The following is a 15,167-nucleotide window of genomic DNA, read 5'->3' on the forward strand; positions in this document are numbered from 1 at the left end:
TAAAAATATCCATATTTAGAAAATCTGTATTATTATGTCCAATATATTTTATAACATCAATATGTTGTATTGTACATGTACTCATGGTCTTTTTGTCATGTACTTATGACATGAGTGATGATAAATAAACTTGGTAATGTCATAAAACGAGCAATAACGTTTAAAAATTGATCATCAGTTTTGCGAAAAAACATGTTTGTACATTATTTGTAAATATTAGCAATTTACTCACTGATTTATCAAGTCATCAAGATAATTATTATTACACGTCTGACGAGAATGTTTTTTAGCATTTTTTATGAACAGATTGTCCTTCCACGTTCAAAAGGGTATAAATGATTTTAATTCTTAAAACTTATTTTAAGTGTTAACTAAGAAATAAGCGTAACGTGCTCACTGTAATTGGTCTCATTATGATGCTATTTCTAAGAAGTTTTTCTTTTATTTTAATCTCTAGAACATGTTGTTATGTTTGAAACAAAACTATAAAAAGTTTCAAGCTATAGTTCTTGTGGGATCATTGTTTTGGAAAGAACTTGAAGAAAATGATTATATATCATTATTATGCAAACAAATAATTAGTTTTTTAAATGTACTGAGCCTAGTTTAAAGCATCATTATATCTGCTGTTCACATAAATAATAATAGGTGCGTGAACATTGACGATCAAACCAATGACCGTACGGGACTTTTCAAGATGCATCCCTTATACCCCCCCCGTCATGAATGCATCTGGGTCAACAAAATTCTGATAAGAAAACGATTCTCCCGAATCCCATGCATACGACACGTTTGATTTCCCGTATCCTCCGATCCATGTGTATGTGTAACCTCGCCAATGCACCTTTTTCAGATATGCTTGTACTAAATCATCTTCCTCAAGACTAGTTATCGAAGCCAAAAGGGCGTTGTTCTGTGCGCATGCGATTTTTGCCTCTGCCCAAGGAGTCCCGACAAGGAACGCCCCGTAGCACGACGCCTGGATTCTGTTCCATTTGGCCATACACTATAAGAAACGCGAATATATAAATACAAAATAATGTATGAATGATCGCGGAAATGATTTAACTGTGTATGCATAGCTTGTAGTTTATTCATTACAAATTAATAAATATTAAAAGCGACATCGATAGCAGTGATGTTGTTTTGTTTTTGTATGCATGAACTATAACCGTCATATACTTCGTTGATAGTCAAGTATGACGTCACGTTCAAATAAAGTCACGTTGGCTTATTAACGAAATAGAGTGCATAAAACGCTGATTGGCTGGACAGTTATCGGTGAACTATACTCGTATGTTAGTTATTTTAACTTTATTGCTATGTTAATGCACCAGTCAATTGTAACCACAGCCCTTCCAGGTCCGGGGGTATACCGGGGAAAAGGGCCGTGTTTTTACTTTCCAGGTGGCCCCAAGGGGCCAGGTGACCGCGGTGGTTTTGTCATAGCGCCAAATTTAGCGGATATTGGGCCTTATATAGAGTCTCTGAGGTGCGGGGGCATTTGGCCAGGGTTTAACCATCAGTTCGTCCCCGCAGGGCGGGGATTTTACCCGGGGTTGGCTGGACCGAAAGTCAAATTCCCGGCTATTCCCCGGACCTGGAGGGGCGTGGCTACAATTGACTGGTGCATAACTCGTACCAGTGGAATGAAATATTGTTTCGAGTGAAAATATAGTGTTTCTATGATCACGGGTGAAATAAAATATGATCTTACACTGGATTCAACAAATATCCTCTATTGAACATGATGCTCTCACGAACGGACTTATTGCGGATTTAGGATTTACGGGATATAGTCCACATAGTTTTAACTTTTGCGTGTTCCAAAAATGGTTCAAACCTACGACCAACCGATCGCAAGTTCAACGCGCTAACCACTCGCCCACGGTGTTGTAAGATAGATGATGGACGAACGGGTTTCATGAACATGTTAATATTTATAGAGAAAAGTTAAGAAACTTTCAAATTTCCAGTTGTGTTCCTAAGTTACAGCCAAATCACGCCGAAGAATGTGCCATGCACAGCGCCTTGTGAAATTATTTTTAAATCCCTGATTGTCTTACAAGGTTACAGCCCAATTACAAAATGCCTTCTCATGGACATGTAACATGCCATAATCAACATAAGTTACAGTTCAGTTGGCACTAGCCAGGATCGAACCCGCACTGCTACTGTGTATGAAGCAACGACAACTCGACCACGCTACAAATTGCGCTATCGCAACAACCCCTTAAATAATTTCCAATTGAATTTAAAAATATATATATATATATACGTTAACCATTTTTGATGGATTGGTTTCTATGCCAAATAACATAGCATACTACTTATGGTAATTATAGAAGTTCTTTAGATATGTTTAAATCTACAGAGTAAGGAAATTTGAGCAAAAATTCTGTTTCCTTTTTGTTGTCTTTTTTTGTACAAAAATTCACACAAAATAGGGTTTTGTATGGACACAAATCCAGACACTCTGCAATGATTCTATGCTTGATATTTCGCGAAATAGTAAAAGAGACAACAACTTAGGTAGAAGGGTTTTTCCTTATTTTAAAACATGGCCTTATTTTGATGGAATGGTCAATGAAATCTATTTTACATTCTGACTTTTGAGTTTCCGGTTTTCCCTTTCCGAATTATTTCTAATATAAGTTATTGTTTGAAGCTTAAAGCTGCAATCTCACAGAAATACCATTTTTACAACTTTTTTTTTTTTTCTTGGAAACTGCAAATTTTTGCATAAATTTCTGCAAACTAATGGTTTACGATTGCTAACAAAAAAATCAGAGCGTAGATTTTCATATTTCCGTTTGAAAAATAATGCTTTATGGCTTAAACCGTTACTAACGGTTTTAGAAAAATGCATAAGACATCATTTTTTGAACTTAAATATAAAAATCTGCGATCAAATCGTGTGTCAGCAGTCTTATATAACTGGTTTCGATGGATTTTCGCAAAAAATAAAATAAAGTTGTCTAAACCTTCAATCTGTGAGAGTGCAGCTTTAAACTCTTTTGTTTTATCTAATAGTCGTGTACTAAGAGATTCACAAACCCAAATTTTTTAATGTTTTTATCATTTTAATTTTTTTTTTTATATCTGCTGTCATTTTGAACGCTGGTAAATCTAGCACAGGGGTGGTATTCAATATGTTATTTAGGTCAATCTTAATACAAAATGAAGAAATGACCGCATTCACTGTCTATGTTGGTTATTTATACCAACCAATCCGATTAGCTACACCAATCTTAAACAAAAATAAGACCAGTACTGAATACCACCCCAGGTAAATTGATCACTTTATGGTCACCTTTACAACAATAATTTTGTTCGAAATGATATATCATGGTTATTATGAATGAAAGTGCAACAGTACTTACATATCCAAGTTCCACAGTATACGTTTCACTCTGCGTGAATTTTTTTCCGTCGTCACAAATTATAGTTAGATCATTGAGATCGCCTGACGTCATAGTTCAGATTGGCAGGTGGGGTTCCCTTGAACCAAATCTGAAATTCTGTAGTAAAAAAGAGAGGTAAAAGTGTGATAATAATGAAATGGATAAACATTTCTAATAAAGTGTATATTTATCTCGCTTGAAACAATTTATGTTTATAATGATAATGTAAATACGCGTAATAAATAGAGGACAATTGTTTGTTTCAGTGTAAGATCGGAATATATTTCACCGAGTGAACACCAAAAGCTATACTTATTTTTTGTGTTCACGATGTGAAATATTTTGCGATTTTACATTGAAACAAACCATTTTTATACTTATTATATGCCTAAAAAGGAAATAAAATGACATTAAGTTTTAGTGTTGCTTTTTTCAAGAAAGCGCGCCAAATTGTATGTGATCGTAAATTTTGTCCCAGCCCTGTACGCGCTAACATTGAATTTTGACATGAGAACACGCTAAAATTCCAAAACAGTGAAAAATATCAATTTGATATTTTAACTGTTCGAAACAGTAAAATATCAGCTTTGTTTCAATGATAAAGCTTTACCACCAGAAAGCATATACTAAAACATATTCCATCCCAGCTCATGCACATTGTCAGTTGCCGAGTTCACATTAAGGGTAAATATTACTTAAAATAATTGCACATAAACATTTGTGAAAGGTTTACTATTTATAATATATCGACTAATAGTTATTGTAACCTGGTGGCGTGCCCGCTCTAACTTCAAAACTCGTCGCTTCTGCTGTTCCCGAGTCCACCTGACAGTTAATGACGTCATTGGAGGCAAAGACGCTGAATGTCGCGAGTTGTAACGCCCTGGGTCTCGTGGCTTGCAATGTCTGGTATGGTGCTGTCGGGAATCCTGATAACACCGGTTCCTAAATGTTGGTTAATAAATTCATCAGTATGCTTTTCATCTGAAGCGATTGTTTAATATAAGAAACTCAAAATAAAATACAAATTTGTATTGTCCCACAATATTAAACTGATCCTGACCTTTATGCACCAGCCAATTGTAACCACGCCCCCAAGGTCCGGGTGTATACCGGGGATAGCCGGGGAAATGGGCCGTGTGTTTACCACGCAGTTCCGGGTGAATGCGTTGGTTTTGTCCTGCGCCAAAAACAGATGGGAATGGGCCTTACCTAGGGTCCCTGGGGTGCGTGGGCATTTGGCGGGGATTTTACCAGCAGTTCGCAACCGCAGAGCTGGGTTTTTACTCGGGCTTGGCTGGACCGAAAGTCAAAGTCCCCGCTATTTCCCGGACCTGGGGGGGGGGGGCATTATAACAGAGTGAAATGCCGAAAAATGTCCATTATGCCACAAGTAAAGAACAATCCGTGACAATAACTGCCGAGGCTGTTGTTATCTCTGACAAAATTGAACAATGTGTGGCGTTTCACATACTAAAGACATGTAAATCATGCGGCTATGTATATCAGTGTGTGTATACCACGTGATAAATTGCGTCATAAATGCTACGTCGGAAGGCAATATTTTGCTTCAAATGAAGACTAAAAACAAAGATAACTTCACTATTTCTTCACTATTTTATATGAAACATAGCGCAGTCTACGCCTCTTAAGGAGCCCCTTTTTCGTTTTTTTACCAGAGTTTGATCGAGAGTTAAGTTTCTTCAAACACTTCGATTTTTTTTTCACAATACGGCCTTCTGACGGAGCTGACTGTCAAAACATTATATTTGGAACAGGTTTGTTGAAGTGTTTGAGTATACTAATCATCTAATCAAACTTCGGTAATAAAACGAAGTCGGGGATCTTTGAGTATGGAGGCTATTCGTTGCCAAAAGTCCAGACGTGTAATTCCCACAATGTGCTTCTTAATCGTACTAAATATCTCTTACATATGTCAATGTAGACGTGCTATTTGTTGTTTCTATTTGTCAGTTTTTCCGTATTGATTTGTCATTTGTCTGTATAGTAGTCAAAATGCATATTTGTCAGATCGACCCTGTATAAACTCACTAAAACATAGATCGTATAACTTGCCTTTAACAATATGATGATGTAATTTAGAAAGCCGAATCATGCATATGTAAAAATCCTACAGTCGACACTCGCATTCGTAAAATGAATATTTGCAGTCCAACAAGTCCAGGTTTACAAAAGTCAATTGACAAGTTCAGAATTACAAGGATAGACGATTTCGCTTATAACTTATATGGTAAATGTCACCGAAAGAAACGAAGGTGAATGGGCGGAGCTAACGAATCAGATTTTCTTTCGTTTATTTCCGTCGAATCAAGCAAGGGAGATAACATCTTCGCCTACCGCCTGTAAATTCCCGGTTGTAAGTCCGAGTACTCCCTCTTTATTTCACAATAAAAACTAAAAATAACTTCATCTTTTATTTTATTTTGACGATCAATGTTCCTAAATGGGTTATAAATCACCATATTATTTAGTCAATTGCAGTTGGGTGTATCTGAGGTGGGCTCACGGACAATGGGCGGGTCGTTCAGTGGGGGGGGGGAGCTGTAGGGCCTGTGTCCCCCCCCCCAGTTGGTCCGCAAGTAAACTTTAAGGTTAATTTTTTTGTCAATATTTCTCAGAAAAAAATACTTAATTACGCTATAATGCACCAATTCAGACTAAAAATATAATTTAAAATATTCTAGGGGGAGTACCCCTTAACCCCACTTCCCATATTTTAAACATATTAATGTCATGCCCACTCGAGGGATTATGTCCAAAATGTTGTGCCCCTAAGTAACGCCCCTCTAACGCAAGTCCCTGTTCAAAACCTGCTCCAGCAAACCCACGAAACTTTTGATGGACATCATAATGATATCCACCTAGTTTTGTCTGATGTTATACATTTACTATCTTAAGCATTTATGGTGTAAACGTGTAATTTTAATACATCATTGAAACAAAATATCCATGTGAATGGAAGAACAGCCCTCCAACCCACTTGTGTCCCCCAGTTATGAATTACGGGATCTGCCACTGTGAACCATAACAATCAAGTGGGGGATTTCAAGAACATGAAAAAATAGATATCATGAGTCTTAGATTAGAAAAACAAACGCGCGATTTTTCCCCTCCAAAAGGGCTAGGTCCGCTTCACCTAAATGTGAAAAAAAGCCCTGACTGTTGAGTGTGGGTGGGGTATAAAAGGTAGCAGCAAGCAATAATTGTTTATTAGCAATAAATTGACTTCATCATTAATTACCTTTAATACACATGTTACTATATATAGTAACATTTTAACGTTGTCAGAATAGTCATTATCGGCGCGGCGGGCCATAATCATCAAAATTGATAATAGCCCCGGGGCTATTATCAGTCACGTGACCGATAATGACCCTGCGATTGTCCGCACGTGCAACGTGACGCAATTTCACGCTGTTGAAGATGGCTGACGTAGTAGACATGGGTGAATGTATGCTCGAAAATTTAGCCAACAGGCTACTTCAACTGGATTCTGCCATCGAAAAAAATGAACATTTCACTGAGGCACAAGCCCGGCAATTCATTGAAGCAAAGAAAAACAAGGCTTCGGTAACAAAAACAAGGAGTGACATGAAAAAGGCGAACGATTGGCTGAATGATGACGGCGAGACCCGCCAGATCAAAGACATTCCACTAAAGGAGCTAGATATTCTTCTATCCAGATTCCTGCTCAGTGTCAAGAAGACCAAGCTTTCGGCAGAGGCGAATGGCCCCGCTGCAACCAACTTCGAGCCATCTACCCTGCGTGGCATCTTGTCAAGTGTAAAGAGACACCTGTCCGAGAATGGTAGGCCTATTTCTGTTTGTTATTATTATCTAAAACAACTAAAGTTTATATATAAACACCTTAATAGTTATATATTTTATAGATGCCTATAATTTTATGCACAGACTTTGATTATTTTACTCATAATCAACTCGCAGAGGACGAAGGCGATGTCATGGGCGGAAAAGAGTTCAAACTCACACGGGACACGCTAAAAGCGAAATGCGTGGACTTGAAAGAAAAGGGACTTGGCAACAAAAAACAGAGAGCCGATCCCTTCACTTCCTCAGAGATTCAACAACTCTACGAAAAGGAACTTCATGGAGCCGGTAAGTTTGGCAGTTAATTGATTGTTTACATATCACTAAGCAACAAAGACAAGGGAGACAACTAAAGCATAAAGAGAACGATATAAGCCGGTCCCCGGTATTTAAAAAAGCCTACCTTTATAATATGTATTGCGTGGTAATAATGAATAATGGGTAATTATTATTGTATGACGAAATTCATGGATTTTATGTCTGTTATTTTATATTTCTTTAACCTAATATATATTTTATAAACATTCATTACTATATTAAGGTAGAAAAAAGAAATCTATATGCATTTAGAGTGAGTTTACAGTGCAGTACATTGTTAAACAGTAGAGAACATTATACGACATACTAATCAAGCACATCTTAACTATGTAATTGTTTCAAATAGTATAAATTTCGAATTAATTACAGCCTCTCCAATTTCCCTCACAAATACCATTTGGCTTAACAACACCATGCACCTTGGATTGCGAGGAAGACAGGAGCACTTGACCATGTTGTGGGGGGACTTGGAATTAAGCCAGACCTCCGATGGTGTGAGTTACTTGGCCTTCACGGAGAGGGCGACAAAAACAAGAAACGGTGTTGCTGGTGACCACAGGCAATATGTACCTAAGCTCTTTGAACAGCCAGGTAACCAAGTAAAAATAGCATTGTTTTAAAAAGGTTATTTTTTCTATTGTTAACAGATGATGTTCATTTATTGCAGTTATTAGCAAAACTTTTTAAACTAAAATCCATTTAAAATAAGAATTCAAATGTTGATTTTGTAAAAAAGAAATAAATATGTGATTGAGTACTCTAAATGTGTTTTATAATTATTTGCAGGAGACCCAAACTGCCCTGTAAGGTTGTATCAGCTTTACAAGGAAAAGAGACCACCTCAGATGTCCGCCCCAGAAACAAAGTTTTATGTAGCCCTGAATACAAATTTTGGAAAGGGAACAGAATCAAATGATCTCTGGTTCATCAACCAAAACCTGGGAAAAAATAAATTTGGACAACTGGGCAAAACCATGAGTGAGCAGGCTGGATTTCAGGCTAGGCATGTTAATCACTCTGCAAGAAAAACATGCATTACAAATTTGCTGGATGCCGGTTGTTTCCCCACTGAGGTGGCACAGCTGACTGGTCACAAAAATCTGATGTCTCTAAATCATTACCATACAAACAATATAGAAAAGCAGCAAAACATGTCCAATATTCTTCACATGTGTAAGAGAAAAGAATCAGTGACAAATCCAGAACCAGAACCAGTTACTAACATGGAGGAATTTGATGGTGAAGACAATCAGGAACTTGTAGCAGCATCCCAGGAAATTGAGCAAGCGCTATCCTCCATCCAAACATATGAAGAGATTCCTGTAAGAAAACCAACACATGATGAAGCTGAACAAGTTTTAGACCTTCCCATTAAACAAAGCCCAGGTGGAACACTGACCCTGCAAAAATTTATGAAGGACCCTCAGTCACTGTTTAATGGCTGCACCTTTAATGGGCCTATCAGCATTAATTTGAGAAATTAGGAACCATACAGTATGCATGCATAACTGGTACTGCCTCCTTAAGTTGTAGGCACTGGAATGAGTGAACAAAGTTATTCTGCATTCATGTTTTATTCCATTCATCCACTGTTATTATTATATTGTTTTTATTTCACATGTTTTTGGGTTGAAAAATGTTCTTTGATCTTCACTTCCTGTGAAATAAATGTGTGCTACATGTATTTTATTTCAATTTGCTTTTCCAGTATCGGCATATCGACAGACTACTGAATACTTGAGTCAAAACATGTGTATTAAACAGTTCAATATATGGCCGCGCGGGGCCAATGAGTGATAATAGCCCCGGCATATCGATAATGGCCCTCGGGCCATTATCAACATGCCGGGGCTATTATCACTCATTGGCCCGGCGCGGCCATATATTAATCTCTAAATAAAATAATAAATAATATTCGTTACAGTATAATGTACGAGTTATATGAAGTTGTAATCTAAGTGTATTTTATCCATACAGTTCCAGCTACCAGGTAAGAAACCTCTGGGGCATCTTAGTGAATAATTTCAACTTAATGAAAATTAAGATTTTTTTCTTCGTAAATTTTAAATTATTTAATATTACTTGCAATCTTAAAAATTGCAAAAAGGCAAGAAAGTGTCCTCTAATGGTAGAATTTAAAATAGTGTTTATAGTAATTTAAAGCTGCACTCTCACAGATTGACAGTTTTGACAACCTTTTTTTGTCCCAGACTCGGCTGATTTTGGCAGCAATGCTTTCTATACAAATAATAAGATTACTCACACTAAAACAGATCTAAATTGTTTGGAAAACTGCCGACATTTATCATTTTTCTTAAAACGTTACTGTAGTATCACTTTTAGCCATAAAACATCAATTTGCGAACGTAAAACTGAAAAACTGTATCTGATCTTTTGTCAGCAGTCTTATACCACTGGTATCCAGACATTTACGCAAAAATTGGCTAATTCCAAAACAAAAAATAAAAATAGTTGTCAACACGGTCAATCTGTGAGAGTGCAGCTTTAAAAGAAAAATAAGACAATGGGACTTTTTATTCTTGAAGTATAATTTAATGCTAATGACTTACATTTTGTTGTGTTTGAGTCAAGTATCATTTTGCATACATCTCATTTCATGTCATATGTGTAACAATATCAATACTATTGAGACTTCATCTTTTATTACGTCACAGATGCTTACAACATTTATCATACAAAAATACAGTGTGTACCGTTTAGCACATTAACAAGTTATAAATAGCCAATAACGTGTACATCCCTCTTTCTTTACAAATAAGAAATGTAGAAACCGGCTATAAGCATTATCAAGTATGACTAGATGGTATGATAATATATATTTGAATTTGACTAAGTTAACTGACTAGATGCAACTTTACATTTAGGTTTCTTTAACTAAAGCTAGTAAGTGTCTCAAGTTTCCTAAATGATACACACATGTGAATGTTCAACTTTTGCTTTGGAAGCATTGTCTATTTGATTTCACTGTAGATGTATGGTAATATGCTAGTCTAAGGGAAGCAACTCTTTTTGCTAAATGTCTCCTCAGTAATAAGTTTTTGTCTTTCTTTGCCTCATTTTTTTTAAAACTAAAAAGTATTTAAACATATGTAAATGTAACTTTATGTCACACTGGGAATTATTCTGCCGCTTAACACTATGACACTTGTGTGATCTAACAGGATGTAATTATTAGACCTGACTGGCACATTAATGACACAATGCTGTTGAAATGTCAACTTTGCCTGAAGCAATGTTACTGTAATAAAGGTTTATTTTCTCAAAATAAATCATTATTACTGTAACATGATTTCTATGCATAAAGAAACAAAGATACACTAAACCAAACAAGTTGTTAGATTCTTAGAACACCATAATATAGGTGTTTGCCTATAAATCAAGCTTTTGAGGTTTGTTCACTGATCTGCCAGAGCGGGTACGGTATTCACTAGTACACGTTGGTTTGTCTGGCACTTTGGGATTTGGCGCTGGGCTGTTCGGAGCAGAAGATGGCGTTTCCGCAGTTGTCTGCGTTGGTGTGTCGTCTGGTCCGGACCACTGTGCCGTGTTGTTTGCACCTTCAGTAGCCATTCGTAGGTGTTTTCGGTTACGTCGGTACAGGCGGTTTCCACTCTGCACTCCGAAAGATCTGGGCTTGTCGTGTTTTTCTACGACAATACCTGGTGTCCACTTTCCTAAGTTTTGTGAGTTTGGATTTGGACTTAATACAGCTTTTGACGTTGTTTTTAGTGATCTAAATGCGTTTTAACTGTATTAGGATCAACTGAGCTTGGCTTAAGCACTGCTTTGGAGGCAGGTAACAAGTTTCTGGGCCTCCTTTTCATAAGAAGCTGTGCTGGTGATAGATTCACTCCATCCAGAGGGGTTGTCCTGTAGTCCAACAGAGCCAAGTTTTTGTTCAGAGACTTGCTCCACAGGCGTTTCACAGTCTGTACAGCTCTTTCGGCTTCCCCGTTCGAGCTTTGAAAGTGTGGGCTGGAAGTTTGATGAATGATTCCATGCTCCTCACAGAAAGTCTTGAACTCTGACGAACTAAATTGCGGTCCGTTGTCAGATCTGAGAGTGTTCGGAATACTGTGTGAGCTGAACACTTTCAGGAGTGCACTGGTTATATCTGAAGTTGTCTCCGATTCTAGCTTTTCAGTGTCAATGTACTTAAAATAATAGTCAACAATTACCAAGTATTTCTCTGACCGAAACTGAAAAACGTCACAACCGACCATGTCGTATGGCAGATCCGGCGTCAGCGTCGGCTTCAGTGGCTCTGCTGGTTGCTGATTCTGCTGTTCTGCACACACTGAGCAGATGCTTACCATAGTGTCAATGTCACTGTTCATCCCTGGCCAGTACATAACTTCACGAGCTCTCTGCTTGCTTTTACCGAGCCCGAGGTGAGTTTTGTGTACGAGCCTCAACATGTCGCGTAGACTTGGCGGGATGACGATTCGTAGTCCCTTGTAAACGATACTGTCCAGCACGGATAGCTATTCCCTCGAGTCCCAGTACGGTCTCGTTTCAAACGGCGTTTCAGATCGCGTATCGGGCCAGCCTTTCACTATAATGTCATGAAGGATTCCGAGTTCTTCCTTCGTGGCCCGTTTGATATCTGAGTATTTCGCAGGGCTAACCGATATCAACTGAATCATTTCAGCAATGTCACTGTCTTTCACGTTCGCGTTTGGAAATGCTCTCGATAGCATGCATTTCCTTTCCTTTGCGGTATTTCACATCAATGTCGTACCACTGTAGGCGTAGCATCATTTTCTGGATACGCATGGGTGCCGCGAGTAGTGGTTTGGCAAATAATTGTTCCAGTGGTTTGTGATCATTGTACACTGTCACCGATTTGCCAAAAATGTAACTGTGAAACGTTTGACAACTATAAACGTTCGACAACATCTCTTTTTCGATTTGCGCATACCGTTGCTCTGTCTCTGTTAGAGCTCGCGAAGCGTACGCGATTACTTTGTCACTCTGCATTATGACGGCTCCGAGCCCATTTTTGCTGGCATCGCACTCGATTTGAACTTCTTTGCTGACGTCATAGTACGTAAGTACCGATGGTGAGCTGCAAAGCTTTTTGAGCTTTTCGAAGCTCTTCTCTTGTGTATGCCCCCACTCAAACTCAATGTCATTTTTGAGTAGCGTTCTGATTGGGGCGTCAACTTCACTCATGTTCGGTATGAATTTCGCGAGATACTGCACTAGACCGAGAAGTCTTCGGACTCCTTCTTTGTCTGTTGGCGCGGGCATATTGACAATCGCGAACACTTTGTCTTGATCCGCCATCAGCCCATGCTCCGTCACAAGATGACCCATGTACCGAACGGACGATTGACGGACCAAGCATTTATTGAAATTGAGTTTAAGGTTGTAGCTCGTCGCTCTAGACACTACTTCCTTAAGTATTCTGTCATGCTCTGTTACATCTTTTCCCGCTATGAGTATGTCATCTATAATCGCGAAAGCTCCATCGATTCCCGTAATCATCTGATCCATGATTTTCTGATATATTTCTGGAGCACACTTGATACCGAATGGTAGACGTAACCATTGGAATCTGCCTAAAGGTGTGTTGAAAGTCGTTGGGTAAGAGGACTTCTGGTCGAGCTTAATTTGCAGGAAGCCAGATTTCGCGTCGAGCACCGAAAACACGTTTGCGCCTGAAATGTTTTGTACCACTTTCTCAACTGTTTTCATAGGGTGATGGGCGCGTTTTACCGGATCTTTAGGATCCAAGCAAATCCTGACTTTGTCCTTCCTGAGCGAAACTACCATTGAGCTTACCCATTCTGTAGGCTCGTCCACTCGCGTGATATACTCGTTTTGCTCCATTTCGCGTAGTGCCTCTATGGCTTTTGGCTTAATCGCAGCCGGAAGTTTGCGCACCGGATGCACAACTCCTGAGATTGATTGTCAATCTCAATACTATACTCCCCTGGTAAAGTACCTGTTGTTTTGACAAGTTCGGGAAACTCGCGAAATAGTTCATGATCAGGTTGCGGAACCTGAGTTTCTTGAAATTTTAGAGTACGTTGTATTAAGCCTATTTGTTCAGCCTTGTTTCCAATTAGAATATTTTCATTGTTAATGTCAACGACTTCAAATTGAATCTGGTGCCTGGCTCCTTTGTGACGCACTTGCATGTCTGCTGTTCCAACTGGTTTGATAATGTGGTTGGTAAACGACTTTAATGTTCTTGCTGATCTGCCCAGCATAGCATTGACTGGCAGGTCATTGGGTGCATTTTTGGTTATAATGTTGCATTTTGCACCAGTGTCTATTTTAAATTGTATGTTTTTACCTTGGATCACTAGCTCTGTGTCCCATTTGTCACTGATTACGGCGGTGCATACGTCAGTACATACGTCTATGTGCAGTGCGTCTTCCGTGTCGTGATCAGAATCTGTGTCGTGATCGGAATCTGTACCTTGTACCACATACACTTTTTTCTGCCCAAACCCTTTTCTACATACTTTTGCCCAATGGTCTTGCAGGTGACAGTAACTACATGTAGTACCTTAGCAGGACAACTGCTCGTCTCATGCAGCTTGCAACACCTAGTGCAGTTGAATTTCTTTGGTTGGTTGGCTGATGGTTTCCCTTTGGTCCAAGGCTTGGCCTTGGATTTAAACTTTAGTTTGGGACTGTGGGTCTTGGATTTGACCTGGAGAACCTCTTCCCCACGCATGAGTTTGAGTTGTGTCTGTGCGAGTTCAAATTGCTGTCCAATGTCAATGGCATCATTGAGAGTCAAGTCTTTGCCTTTGTTTAACAATCATTCTTGCACTTTGGGTTGCCTGACACCGTTTATTATGAGATCGATTAGAATGTCACTCGAATCTGTATATTCACAATCCATCACAAGTAATTTCAGGTCTTTTATGTAAGAGTCAAACGGCTCACCTTCCTTTTGTTTCCTTTGTTGAGCCTTGAAACGTGCGATCCTTTTGTTTTTCTTCGGGCTCACGTATTCCTCAAACTTATTAAGGATCTTTGTATTGTCATCCTTTTCTCCCTCTTTCCAGTCGAGTGTCTTATAGATATCTCTACCTTCCTGGCCGATCCACATGCCTACCCAGCCGGCGAGGACTTTATTTTCCGTCCCGGCGAGAGGGCCCTGACACGTAAATTCTACGTGTTGTTTAAACCGCTGAAATTCGCTATACAGGTCACGCGCCCTCCAATCCAGCATGGGATGGTCAAATGGAATGTTCATTGCCATGTTTCACCTGTTTTTAACGATTATTTATGGTTGTGGACGCGGATGTTTCCTGATTTCTGACACCATGTAACAATATCAATACTATTGAGACTTCATCTTTTATTACGTCACAGATGCTTACAACATTTATCATACAAAAATACAGTGTGTACCGTTTAGCACATTAACAAGTTATAAATAGCCAATAACGTTACAATATGTGCGTATTAATTACTATGATATAGACAAAAACATGTTGTAATATCATATATTATTTTATTCGACATGAAATAATTTATAATTCATCCTGTTTCCAAATCATAGTCCATAATGTCATAATATAGATGATTCGTAATGTCCATAATAACGTT

The 15,167-nt window shown here is 38.6% G+C and overlaps 1 protein-coding gene across 1 annotated transcript; it reads right to left on the reverse strand.

Moving 5' to 3' along the window:
* Positions 1-11,317: 11,317 nt before the first annotated feature.
* LOC128245914 (uncharacterized protein K02A2.6-like) lies at positions 11,318-12,010 on the reverse strand. Its single transcript, XM_052964135.1, has one exon. The coding sequence runs from the start codon at positions 12,008-12,010 to the stop codon at positions 11,318-11,320; it is 693 nt and encodes a 230-aa protein (XP_052820095.1).
* Between the last annotated feature and the right edge of the window lie 3,157 nt (positions 12,011-15,167).

The sequence above is a fragment of the Mya arenaria genome, chromosome 9, assembly GCF_026914265.1.
Source record: "Mya arenaria isolate MELC-2E11 chromosome 9, ASM2691426v1".
Classification (NCBI taxonomy): domain Eukaryota; kingdom Metazoa; phylum Mollusca; class Bivalvia; order Myida; family Myidae; genus Mya; species Mya arenaria.

Excerpts from the sequence above, each read along its gene's own strand:
- LOC128245914 (XM_052964135.1), bottom strand. The coding sequence starts at position 12,010 with ATGTTGAGGCTCGTACACAAAACTCACCTCGGGCTCGGTAAAAGCAAG.